The sequence below is a fragment of the Typopeltis vanoorti genome, chromosome 21, assembly GCF_054136105.1.
Source record: "Typopeltis vanoorti isolate ZY-2024b chromosome 21, IOZ_Tvanoo_1.0, whole genome shotgun sequence".
Taxonomy (NCBI): Eukaryota; Metazoa; Arthropoda; class Arachnida; order Uropygi; family Thelyphonidae; genus Typopeltis; species Typopeltis vanoorti.
In genome coordinates, this window is record NC_143569.1 from 7,582,575 (window position 1) to 7,597,181 (window position 14,607).

At 35.5% G+C, this 14,607-nt stretch overlaps 1 protein-coding gene across 1 annotated transcript in view; it reads right to left on the reverse strand.

The window, feature by feature from the left end:
* LOC150094607 (cell adhesion molecule Dscam1-like) overlaps nucleotides 1-14,607 on the reverse strand; it is a 198,716-nt gene that overhangs the window by 86,823 nt on the left and 97,286 nt on the right. Inside the window, exon 5 of the mRNA XM_090411603.1 lies at nucleotides 3,888-4,005. Within this exon, the coding sequence (XP_090267729.1) occupies nucleotides 3,888-4,005 (118 nt within the window). The remainder of the gene's footprint in view (nucleotides 1-3,887; nucleotides 4,006-14,607) is intronic.

Sequence of the window (14,607 nt, forward strand, 5' to 3'; positions counted from 1 at the left end):
TTGAGAAAGGCGTCTGTGATAAGTTATGCTCTTTCTCTACCACATTTAACTTGATGGTTTTCATCATCACTAAATAGACGCCGATTCATATCTTATTGGTAAGTTGCTCTCGCTACTATTTCAAACCATAATTGAATGTAAAATATGGAAAATGCTGTGTCTGGTATTCCTTTCCTAATCCGCTGTTTATATCTCCAACAAGAACCAACTTTTCCTTTTTCTTCGTGTCAGCTATCTTCTCCAGTGCTTCGAAAATTCTTCCGTTTCCTGCTTAAGAAAATCCATCTATGGGATCATAGGCACAATAAATCTCATTGTGCAATTCCCCTTTCCGATATTTACCTGCATCATTCTAATTGATGCTGTCTGTCTGCCATTCAATACTGCAAGCAACTTCTCTGATCGTCATTGCTTGAATATTACTTATTCATTTCATTGCTAAGAAGAATTTCACTGGTTTTCTATTCTCTGTAACACCTATTATGTCGTTGGGGTACTTATCCAATTCTTCTGTTAGTTCCATTTCTCTTTCGATAATGCTTTTTATGTTGATAATGCTACACTGCAATTACCTGTCATTCAACTGAATGACAGGTATTTGCAGTTTGGTATTTCTTTGTCCTTTGTTATGGTAGTGGAGTTCTTTAGGCATTCGAAAAAGGAGCTTTGATAATCGAGGCATCCATGCCCATAAATCTTTGATGATTAGTACATCAATGCTGTAAACACCAGTCCCATTAATCTTTGATTCATAAGACTATTGGTCTCTTAAATATTCTGTATTGCATCATTCAGGCATCCGAAATACTGGAAAATGTATTACTAATGTCGCCTATGAAAAGTCTTTATTCACTGAAAAAACCGTACTAACATCACTGTTTTCAGAGAAGCAATTTGCACAAATTACTAAGGCAATGATTATCCACCAACATCTCTGATCTGGACAACCTACACGTAGGGGATTCTTCTTGGCAATGAAATGAATAGGAAGTAATATTCAGGCAACGACGATCAGAGAAGTTGCTTACAGTATTGAATGACAGACAGACAGCATCAATTAGATTGATGTAGGTAAATATCGAAATGGGAAATTGCACAATATAGTGACATAGCTAGGCTTTTAGTGCCTTTTGGAAAGCCTTTTTATAATATCATAATTTCGATAATTAGTAAAATATACTAATTTTACTAATTATGGCGTCTTTCTGATACCGGCGCCTTTGGCAACTGCCCCAATGCCAAAGCTTACCTCTGCCACTGATAACCACATTCCAACACAGATCTTCTTGAAACTGGAGAAGGGCCAAAAGAACCAAACAATAAAATTATCCAGCTCAAGGATAACCGCAAGGCAAACATAAAGTGTAGCATCGAGATAAACAATCGGTAAATTGGCTCGAGATTGGGCGAAATAGAGAAACGCAGCATGTACTGGATCTCATTATTTTGAAACGGGTAGTGCAGCGTGCTTCAGAAACCGGGGGAATAGAAAAATGAGAAAATCGAATCAGATGGCACGAAGGGGTGGGCAGGGGGGGGGATATGGACAGATATACCCCTCGATCATCGCTACTTCCTGAAACTACATTTCACCAGTGTAAAAACTCATGCGGATCAGACATGGGACTTGATGTGCCATCTGCTGATCACCAAAGGTCCGTTTTGGAAGATTTATTCTCCTTCACCATTTTTGCACACGAGCTCATATACTCTATTTGACTTTAGAGCTCTTTTGATTATGGTTCCAGATCTGACAGTTTCCAAGTGTTGGTTCGGAGACCTGAGAAACTGTCTGCTCATGTGTGAAAGGTGAATTTTTCATAAGTGAATTATCGTTTGGAGCATAAAGTTAAGTATAGAAGAAATGGTTTTTAATGCCAAATCGAGACTTTGAGGTTCTAAAAATAAAATAAATAAATAAGTGTTTATAACCCATTTTCCTCTTACGTCGAGTCCCCGTAGTAGCTCAAGTAGGCATTGGCTACGCTGGTTGGAAAGACTTGTGTTTGAATTTCGTCTAGCACTTAAAAAAACTATACAATAGCTTTTCATCTGAAAGTGAGTCAGTTAGTTTCATACGGAGGTAGAAGGGTTTTTTTTCCCCCAGAAACGCGGGAATTTCATCAAAATAGACAAAGTTAGTAGAGCATTATGCACTTAACGTACATGCTACTGACATAGCAGAAGACTGCGTCTATTCTGTGTAGACTCGGTAGTCAACTGGGAGTACTGATGCGAATGTGGACCGATGAAGCGAGAAGTTAGGGAAATGTTTGATATCGTTCATATCAAAAATAAAACCTATGTAAGTTTCAGATCTTTAGTGTTCTTTGAATGTCTTTGATAAGGTCTTCATTTTAATAGCCTGAAATTTAAAAAAATAAATAAATTAATATTCCTTTTGCTTCAGTGTCATCGTTAAAACGTATGTGTAATTCAAGATCTATAGCGTTTTTATAAGAACTCTTATCTGATAATTCTGATCATCCAACCGGTACAAGTGGATTGATGAGTATTATTACGCCAAACACACGGGGTTACTAAATAATAATACTCATATCAGTCCGCTTGTACTGGTTGGATGACACTCACAGTGTTAGCATATGGACTACCATATTAGCGTGCTATACCTCCAGCTGCTCATGCAGTAATAGTCAATCACAGTGATAATTGGCACGGTTGCTTTCTGTGCTAAGTGAATGCACACCGATGAACGGACAATTTCGCACACACCCGACAACGTGACGTGCACAACCAGCCATATGCGTTTCCTTGGCAACGACTACTCGTTCTCCACGCTCTTTAGCTCATTAGTTTTCACTGTAGTCTCGCAACGTTGGTGCTTTTCTCATTCGCATGTGGATGCAGAACACCGTTCAGCGCGCTTAATACATAACCTGCTCGCTCGTCAAGTAAGTAAGCTGTCAGATGCCAGTTTAGAGACCACGATGAAAGTGTGTGTGGGTGCATGCGTGCGCTCTTAGGTTTGTGTGTTAGAAATGTACAAAAGTAAGATATAAACCAGAGCAAGAATACCAAGTTGATGTCGAGTTGCTCGCGACTTTAATGTGCAGTTGACATTTTCCCATTGAAAGCAGTTTCACACAGTTAGGGTCAATAACTCTGTATGGAAACCACATTCCAAACGCGGTATCTAATTAAAATAAATTCTGCTGGAACTACCGCTAAACAAGTGAGCTTGTTATGTAAGATAAAACGCTGTCATAACTTGCTTTCAAAGAGCTTTTTCTTTCCCCTGCGATGATTTAGGAACAGTTTGAAATGAACCTGGCCATATAGATTGCGAGAGGTTCAATACGTAATTACTGTGACTGTGAATGTATATAACTTCGAATTCTAATCTACTCCTCATTTCTACGAGTAAATTACGCTGGCCATTATCACAATCATACTAACTACGTGTTTATAGTTGTGGTGAAATTAATATTACATTATTTCTTAGAAAAATAATGCAAAAAATGGAAAATCTTAACGAATAAAGAATTAAGTGAAATTATCTCTGGATATTATCCTGATAAAAAAACTTGAAAGTATTTAAGTGCATATAATGCTTTGAATAAAACAAAGTTTTATTCAAACTTCTGTAATAAAACTTCTATAACAATTTGGGTAATTTACACGAATTTTTTTTTATTTACATGAATTACGTTAATATTAAGGCTACACAGATATTTCAGAAATAGTTTAATGAGAAAGGAGACACCACATTTTATTATTAGTAACCAAATGCTTAGCTCAGTTAACTCAGACAACTTATTAGACATATTAAGCTAACATTACAGTAAACCTAACTTACTTATTGTGTTCATGGTAATGATAACCAGAATATAATTATTGTAAAGTGAACAGGTGATGCAGTTAAGTACCTGTAACTGGGAAGTGGATAAGCTTCAGCTGCGCACGCCAACTCGACTGTCTGACCTTCCTTTGTTGTAACAAACGGACGACTATCCGTGAATTTTGGAGGGGAGCTCCCATGAGGATCTGAAATACAAATTTCGCCATTTATCGTGCACTTAAATGAATAGAATAACAATGCATTCACATATAAAACTCTAATTTTGGCGATCTTGTAAAATATATTAAATAACGTACGAGGGGGCTTGAATGTGTCTCGTAAGTTCTTTCATGGGTTATTAGATATTCCATGCGTTTTTCTTACTTTGTGACTTGAAAAAATTCTGGATGATAAAAGAATAACATTTCGTAAATGAATTTCTTTATACGCATTTTGAAGCTGATGAGTTCAGCAGATGCATTTTGTATTCAGAGATTATGCACTGTTTAGAGACTTAGCTGGAATCAGTAGACACCAAAATGTCTGTCGAATTAAGATATTTAACAGGAAATGGTAAATAAAAACTTTTCGATTTTAGTTTGTTTATTCTTCAGGAATAGATTCAAACTGAAAACATTTTAAGCATTTTGATTTAGAAAACGGAAAACGTTCTAAACTTCACGTGATCCATAATTTAATATAGGGCGCAATTTTTTTATTACTTTTTATATTTTTATTATCAATCTCTGCAAACGAGCCACCGTTTTTTTTTGTTTTGTTTTTTAGCGAAGGGTTGACATTTCTAACTGAATTGGTGTATTCCATAAATACGTGTTGAGATCAGCAGTAAAAGTCCTGATGGTGAAGAAACGGATTTTGTTCAATCTTCCTGAATCAGCTGCCCGCTACATAATACGAAAGTTAATTTTATTTGAAAATCCAAAACCCATAATATCATCTTGTAAACGAGACGAGTACTTTGCATTATTTCTCATATGATAAACTATAAAATGAAACCTTTGTCATAAAAAATATACTTGAAAACATAAGTGGGGAATTTCATTTGTTGCTAATATGTCATCTGCGAAAAGTTTAGTAGTCCTGAATAGCCTTTAAAATAGCATTCATATTATAACCATTACATCTCCCAGACAATATTTATGATCCAGTAGAGTATTATAATTTATATAAGGAATATAATACGAGGGTGGTCTGAAAAGTTCCCGGCCTAACAATGAAAAAACGAATTTATAATTTAAAAAAAAAATTGTTTTTTCAACATAATCTCCATTAAGACTAATGCATTTATTCCAGTGATGCTCCAGCGCCATTATCCCGTCCCTGTAGTGGTTCTCAGTAGGATCTGCAAAATATCCCTCTACAACTGCAATCACATCTTGATTCGAAGAAAAACGCTGACCAGCGAGGAAGAGTTTTAGTTTTGGGAAGAGATAGAAGTCAGAGGGAGCCAAATCTGGGTAATAGGGTGGATGTTCCAACAATTCATAGTGCAGATCCCTTAATTTTTCTATTGTCAAAACAGCTTTGTGGGTAGGTGCATTGTCCTGATGAAAGATGATTTTTCTTCTGCAAACCGGGTCTTTTCTCACAAATGTTTTAGTCTAGTTGGTCAAAAGATCGGAATAATATCCCCCGGTTATTGTTTCACCCGTTTCAAGATAATTAATAAACAAAATGCCTCTAGCATCCCAAAACACCGATGCCATGACCTTTCCTGCTGATGGAACCGACTTTGTCTTCTTTGGCGCTGATCAACCGGCTTCTGTCCACTATTTTGACTGCTGTTTGGATTCTGGTGTGTAATGGTGAATCCAAGTCTCATCCATAATAATAAATCGACGCCGAAAATCAATTTTATTCTTGTTAAAATGCTCCAAAGACTGTTCAAAGATTTTCATGCGAGTGGGTTTTTGATCTGCTGTGAGCAAGCGCGGCACCCGTCTTGCGCAAAGCTTTTTCATTTGCAACTCTTCATGCAAAATATATCCTACACTCTCTTTTGAAATGCATATAGTCTCAGCAATTTCACGCACTTTGACTCGCCGGTCATCCAATACCATATCGTGCACTTGATAAGTGATTTCTGGTGTTGTTACACATCTCAAAGGCTGATACAGCTACGTTTAAACTCGGCAGCCGATTTCGTAATTGTCAGAAACGAAGGAGAAGAGTACCCATAAACTTTTATGAACTTCGAATGAATTTGTTTTGGTGTTAAACCTTCTATTACAAAGAATTTTATAACCGCACGATACTCAATTTTATCCATTTCAAGGGATACAGAGAACATTTTGCTTCGGGTAGTGTATAAAACAAACTACTTGATAGAATTACTTGCAATTTCACATGGATGCTTATGACAGATGTGCCAACTTAGAAACAAATCTTGCAGATAATGTTGCTATCTATGGTCGAGGCCGAACGTTTCAGGCCAACCTCGTTAATGTTTTTTTTTTATTATTATATAAAAAAACAACAACTTCAAAATAGCCATATTAACTGAAGAAAATAAACTAGAAATTCAGGTACGATAATTGTAGTAAATTATACATCCTTATCGAAACTATTTGAATGCATATCGAACTGATTGTGCATTTAATGCAGGAGCCATTAATGGTTTGTTAGCGCGTAAAATATAGCCTCTTTACGCGTAGCGTATAGCCTCTTTCATCAAGACAATTGCCCCTACTTCGGTGTGTCCTGTTTTCACAAAGGTAGCTCCCTCCTTCCTTAGCTGGTGGCCCAATATAGCAAATGACATTCATAGCGGTTCAAACAGTACAACTTTGCTTGTTTGAGGACGTAAAGTGCGTGTTTCCCATGTTTCGTTTCCAGGATACGGTTTCCGGTTTTTAACCCTCTTTTTCATCTTACATGACATGCTGGATGCATTGTAAGGGCCGTAAATATCCTCCATTCAAGGATACAGCAGTGAGAAGGTTTTACTCTCCAGCCGCTAGATCAGTGTTTTTCAAACTTTTCTGACGCACAATAGAAAATACATCTTGCATCTCCCAGCACAAATTATGTCATCTATCTGAGTTAATCTGTTGCAAATACTACTTTTATTATCCAAAAGGCTGAGAATCGAAAAGCGTAAATATCTGTTCCTATGAGTTTAATATATATATATATATATATATATATATATACACAATTTTACTCATTACGCCTATTGTTTCGGAAGACGAATGAATAAATGTTCCAGTATAGTGATAAATAGCCAGTTTCCAAGAAAGATAAATCAAATAGTGTTATTGTACTACTAAGTACAGTAACGATTATTTACTATACAGGGTGTTCGGGATAAATTTGACAGTTTCGTAAGGAAAAAGAAAATCTTCTTTGTATCTATTAAATTTAATGAATTGACAAAAAAACATTACAGGCAGAGTTAATTACAATACTATCAACAAGATTTACTCAAAATAACCACCATTAGCATCGATCACAGCTTCAATTCTGCTTCGGAACCTCGAACAAGCTGATGCTACAGTCTCCCTGGGAAGGGCCGCAAAAACTGTTTTAATTTTATCCATTAACTGGGCTTTTGTATTACTGGAAGTGCGATTGGTGTCTTTTTCAACTGCGCCCCATACAAAATAATCCATGGGGTTAAGGTCTGGGGAGTTTGGAGGCCAAACATTTGGACTGGTGAAGTCGTAGAAATTTTCAGACAACCATTTTTGACTTTTCCCAGAGGTGTGGCAAGGGGCCGAATCCTGCTGCCATACATACGGCCTAACATTGGCTACCCTTGTTATCCAGGGCTTGACTACAGTTAGCAACTCCACGAACAAAGCCCGAATTCCAATGCCAGGGTTCTTCAACACCTGTTCCTGCAGATTTGCGAGGAATTCTGCTGTACGAACGCAATCAGATCGTCTGCTAGGGATCTTTCTTCTTGCTACATCCTCGTAGTCACCATTGCAAGTCTCTAGTTCATGCCTGATTGTTTTTACTGTATTCAGGGAGCATTGGGCAGCAGTCGTAATATCCTTATTTTGATGGCGGGCACGAATCATCATGATACAAGTTATTCTCTTCCATGATTCAGGTGGGTTCCAGCTATCCATCCTTTCTGACATCTTGTATATGAATGAAGAAGGGTCCAAACTTTTAAATGAAGAGAAGTCGGCGCAAAGAATGAGATAAAAGCAGTCAGTGAACTATTATTCCATTGTTCTCACTGCACTTCTATCAAAAGTAACGGAAAAAGCCATCAATAATCAACTCCATCTCCATCTTGAAATCTACCAGTTAACTGGTGATCACCAGAAGTCCGCCACTCTCGGTCCACAACAGGTCTCCTTGCTGTCATCACCCAAACTGTTTCAACTTATATGATCACTCTAGATATTTCCAAGGCATTGTCGCACAAAACAAATCCCATAATGTAGTTTAACATCAACTCTTGAAAATGGGTTGTAAATTTTCTCTCTATTCAGTCACTGCGTGTCGCTATTCAGATTTTCCCTCTATTCCTGGAGTATTCCGCTCCTTTTTCCTATTCGTAAACGAACTTCTCTCACTAACCTCGAACCTCTCAGTTTTGCCGATGACAGTACACTCCATTAGTCTTTTTCATTTGACAAATCTTTGCAGTGTTCATAAATCTCAAGCCAAAATATTTTCCATATACGTTCAAAATTAACTTCATGGATATATTTGAGTGAGTTGAGGACAAGCTCGTCAACTCCTTTTTCACTAAAACATCACCCAGATGATTTCATATAAGGACTACAGGCATCTAGGAAAAGAAAAAAACTTTCAAATAGTTAATATGGTAATTACATGCATCGGGAGCGCTATTGAGAACATCATTCAACAGTAATGAAATCGTGTTCGCGTTATAACTGAAAAATATTCATTTATTTAATATTAATTAAATATTTTAAAATGGATTACTTGTCTATTTATACTTGTATATTTTATTTTGTCGAGAAAAGCAATTATTTAACGGAATGTGAATTAGTGTAATTCCTATTCCTTTAGAATAAGAATTATATTCTAATATAATTAGAACATGAAACTAGTTCGTTCCTTTGAGGTTACACTTGATAGTAATTGCACGCTTTCGAAAAATTTTCCTCAGATACACTTTTCATGCATATTTGAAGAAAGGAACGAGTGGCAGTCCCGAAGAAACTAATCGCGGACGCAAGGTGAGACTTTCTTGACAGAAAGTTTCACGAGTTCGTCAGCGAATTCAATATCATTCTTACGCTGCTGTAAAAGCAGAACACGATCACGCTAATTGCATTCGGTAATTGCATTTATTAATGAATGCTCATTAACAGAAGGCGATTTATACGGCCTAATGATGTTTGCTATTAATTATTCTCATTACACGTTTAAGTCTAATAAATGAAAGTGTTATTAATCATTAGTAAAATATTTTCTTAATAAGCAATTAATTACTCTGTCCCAATGGACGAATTTCATCAAATTCTAATCGAATGCATTCTCCACGCGAATTGTCAGCACGTGGACGCAATACTCATTTGTGCCGTTTAACAGAAGACATCGCGTGATACGCAGGAATAAAGAAACAATGAATGATTTAAATTACCCGCAGTAAATGCTGCACGCTCTGTGTTAGCCACGGGTATGAAAATTAGTCAGCTTGTGTTTTGGGAAAATAATTACTGTGACCAGTCCTGATAACAGTCCATTATTTTGAAAACATCCTCAAGGAAAATCCTACTACAGAATGTATGAACAAGGAACATTTTTGACATATGGCTGCCTTAGTAATTCTTAATTTTTTCTGAATATTCTTTTTGTTTATCAGTAAAATAATTTATTACATTTTTTCTGAGAAATAGTGTTGGTACACTTGATAGCATGTCATTGTATCCATTATATTTTCAAACATACAACCAAGTCAACTTCAGTGAAATTGAATAGAAATAGAGAAATGCTATGGGCCATCTTATGGCTCTAGCGTAAGTCATAGTGATCGATTGGAATCACTTTATAAAAGTAAACATAGCCAGAGGAGGGATACGCTGATGTAGTCAATGCGTGGGTAATCACTTTTTTTTTTATTATTTAATTCGTGAAAAATGTGGCTATATACTTTAAGGCAAAATGTTTTTAACTCGCTAACTCCTAGGGCAGTGTTACCTTGGGCATGAACTAATTCGGATCATATTTTTTAAAATTGAACTTTTGGAAATCAGATAATCTTAACTAAGTTTTTTTTATATATTTTTTAATTCGTCACCTGAGGAAAATGTCCCAGTTTTGTTCAAGCGGGAAAAATTAGAAGATCAGAGCTAAATAATTTACAAAATAAGAGAAATAATCGTTATAAAGATGACGCCATGGGGTCAGAAGACTCATGGCGGAATCCCCTTGTGACTTATTGGCCACCTTGTATAACGTTGATGTAGATAAAATTCTGTTAATTTTTTTTTAATAACTGCACAACAAAATATTGTCAGTGTTATCTATATCCAGAAATAATTTTATAATATTCTCAAACCAGAATTGTTCCTGAAGTGACATTGAGTCAACGTGTAGTCTGTAAAAATGGGACAATTGGCTTAGTTTCCGTTATCGAGGATTTCTTTAGTTTGCGTATTTTTCATTAATTTTATTTTCATGTCATGAAATTTTGTGATGAATTTTTCATTTACTGTTTTCAAGCATAAATGGGAATTCCCACAATAAACCATTCCAAACAAGTTAGGAAATGTATTCACAACGTGATATTGTAGGCATGTTCCCAATATTGCAGTTCCATTTCTTCGCATGTTTGTTTTATTCTTGGTTGCCACTTCATAATAAGACATGAAATTGGAGTATCTGATGAGCAAACAGAAACGTTCTTGCTAGGTTTGTAAATGTCATTTTAATCCTGTATAATTTTGGCGTCATCACATTAGCAGTGATTATTCTATGAATCACATTCAAAATTTTCGATATACTCTATTCATTTTGAAGGATGAGCGATGACACGTCAGGTAATTTCTATAAAAATAAATTAATCTATTGCTAATATTTATAAAACAAACCAAACATCAGATACATTTACAAAGAAATATCTAAAATGACAAACCTATTACTGTTTTTTGTATTGTACATTTTACTCGAAGCATAAACTCAAACAAAACGACTGTTTACATAATGAACAAAAGGAAAACGTTTAGTGCAAAATTCATTCGCTGGAAGAAGCTAAATCTAACGCCTGGCACTATTTCGTTTTTATACTGGAACTCCTAATAATGTTAACACGAAATTTGCTCGCTTGAATTTCTAGGAGAGAAGCAAACTCTGGAAATGATTCAGACGCGGATAACCAAAAGCATTTCAGGGTTTCTGGAGTATTGACTAGTCTGACACGCTGAGAGAATATAATTCGCACAGTTTGATAAATATGCGGAAGAAGGTGTGTTTGATTGAGATATATAAACTGTTAAGAGGATCTTACTAGATAGACACCGAGGATGTTTTTCAAAGGGTTGAAGAAGAAAAGAGCATGATGACACGAGATAATTCTTTGAAAATGTGTGAAAGTGTAATGAATAAGAGAGTGAGGCATGTTTGTATGGAGAGTGAAATGTTTTGCCAAATGAGATGATAAATGTACAAACATTGAATCAGTTTAAGATGCGGTATGGTAGATATCTCTGATTTAGATTCACCTTATTAATGGCTCCTTGGATGAATCTTAACTCCAGCATCGTCAATAGAATGGCATGTGGTTCACTAATGCATCGAAACAGGTCTAAGGTGAAAACTTCTCGGCAGAAGGCCGAAGTTATTATTTATTTATTTTTTTGAACATAGCTGGCCCGAACATAATTCTTGTCCTCACAACTGCTGTGCTATATAGTTACTTGTTACTGTCACTATACGAGTTTTTTAATTAAAAGAATTCTTTAATTTCCTTCAGCTTTTTTATATATGCGTCTCCTGATGAATGTCAATTGTGATAGCAAAGGTGTTTCATAGGAAACGAAACCTAGGCTGCTGAGGACTGGGGAGCAGAGCGGGAAGAAGGGGGTTGGGTAGTTGGTGACAGTCGTCGACGAGCAGGAAGCAATGTCCACGTCTCCGAATGTTGGAAAATCGTTTGTGTAACGCAACTGTTTCATGTTTCCACGACAGCAATACGTACTTGGGAATCTACCAGTGTTTTTTGTTGCTCTCGCCCACGAAAGGTTATTTGCAAACACATATTGTACATTTTGTATCGTGGGTTGGGCTAAGAATTTGTTTTCGAATTGCTTTCTTTTAGATATATATGTTGTTCTCCCAGAGGTATTCTCTCTCAGAGCGATGAAGATGTACTTCATCGCTCAAAAAAGAATAGCAGAGAAACAGTTACATAAATTATAGTTTTTGTTGTAAATAACAACACACGTGTGGAGAACAAAATATTATTTGAAAAATAGCTGAATGGAACAGTCGCTGAACATTGTTTTAAAGTTTACTTTGAGAAGTTTCGATTTCAGAGGCCTTCTACTGGTTTGTGTAATGGGCTCTCATTCTTGGAAAGGCAAAACCAGAATTTGCTCGTGCATTTCAAAAACATCTGAACTCTGTATCGGTTTCCGCTACTTCTGACGGGTAAGAGATAAATTACCCGATTTCGTTTGACAGCAGTGCTAAACTAAACGGATATCTTGAAGGTAGGAGTCTTAAAAGTTAATTGAATATAACGGACTTTAGCTCGCGTTTAAACAAAGGCATATAAGTTCCTAGACTAAACTTCACTCAAAATTTCTCAAAAAAAAAAAAAAAAAAAAAAAAAAATCCTAACTGTGTTTTTTTTTTTTTCACTGTAATACTGTACTTTCCTAAAGTAATTTTCATCTTATTTCCCGTATAGTTACAATTTTTTATACCTTAATTTCCACCCCAGTGAAGGCAAAATCTTCATTCTATTTTTTTCTTTTATTTTACTTCTACTCTCTTGCCAGCAAATTACTACACCCACCCACCCCCAGCTGGTATCTAGAGATCAAGTAACTCAGTAAAGAATAAAAGTAGAAAATCCAGTGATATATTAGTTCCGAGTCCCACTTTTAATAGGATGTTTTTGACTAGAAACAAACTTCGCTTATCAGGGCTTTTTCATTGCCGTAAAAGAGAAAGAAAAACTGCTAAAGATCGATGTCTTCATGGGGAGTGGACTATTGTGCACGCAGTATCTAGATAGAAATCATGCTGCCTCTATCTTGAGAGATATTGGATCAATTCTTTCTTAGAATTTTTCACACTGCCAACGATAATTTAAGACAATGCAATAATTAGCCATAAGCTACGTAAATTAGCGTACATTTGATGTTGATGACGTTGTTATTGCATGCATATGCAAAGATTGAAAAGCAAAGAATAACACATCTGTAGAAGCAGCTATTAAGTATCGTAAAAATGAAAAAAAAAAAACAAAAAAAAAACGGAATAAATAAAATCCTATCAGCAGAGAGAGACAGAATATCTGTATAGTAGTTTTTCTTCACCGATTTTTCAGAGAATGTTAATTAGACAACTTTAAAATTTTGATCTAAGACTAAATGTGTACTAATCAACATCAATCAGTGCGAAGAAATCAGTATAAGAGAGCCACTGAAATCTATTAAAAGTGTATTGTTTCTTATTATGTGGTCTGAGAAGTTGAGTCCTTTTGCAATTAATGCAACTCAGTTTTGATTCAAAACAGTTATGCAGAACTGAGTTATGAATTTTCAGAAAAAATAAATTAATGAAAATATACTACAAACATTTTCATTTATTTGTTTTAAGATCTTTCTTACAACTCATTGGAAAAGTACTTAACTTCTCAGACCAATATTGGATACAATACTTTTTTATAGATTTCAACAGTTTTCTTATAGTGATTTCTGTTAGAATAAAAACTTCATTTTTTGAACATTTCCAGCATTTCATGAAGAATAAGCTCAATATTTTGTGTCTTTAGAACAGGATTTCGGAATTGTCTGTTCCTTAGTACGTAAATTTATTAATTACTTTCTAGACTTGTAGGTGGGATTACCCAACACACACACACACACACACACACACACACACACACACACACACACACACACACACACACACACACACACACACACATAAACTTGGGTTGATGTGCCTGGCTGATATATCTGTATATACTTAATTAGCAGCATTTGTGGAAAGTTTTAATGAGCAAGGTAAAAGAATAATAGAATAATAAATTTCTTTTAAATAATATGTAAACATATTTTTTTAGAATATTTTGAACGTCATCTTTCAGTACTATTGATATTACTACATCCATAACTTCGAAAGAAATATATTTTTAAAACGCATCACTTGGCTAGCCTTCCCTGCTCATTCAAAAATTAGGCATTCCTATCATTTTGCAGTTGCTATTATGTGGAATTATATTCGAAGCAACTAAGACTAATGAGGATACGGTATTCGTCTTTTAATTGCACGTATTCTTATGCCGGTGTTTCTTTTAACGTTTTGATCAGCACAGCAGCAAATGTGTAAATTAAAAAGCATTTTGCTGTGGAAACTGTTTATTGAGTGGTCTCATCCGACTATTTTAAATTATAAAATTAACAGTGAATTGTACATAATACGTCATTTTTGTAAGATATTCCCACCTGCGAAAGGTTTGATAAAAATGCAACATATTCGTGGAACGAGTATGTTGCATTTAACATAATTCTCCTGTTGTTATTTAACATAACAACAGGAGAATTATGCTGAAAAAAAATGCAGCTCTCTTTTAGTCATCTCCAGCCTCCAATAAGCAAAAGGCGGTCTCTCGCGTATTGTAT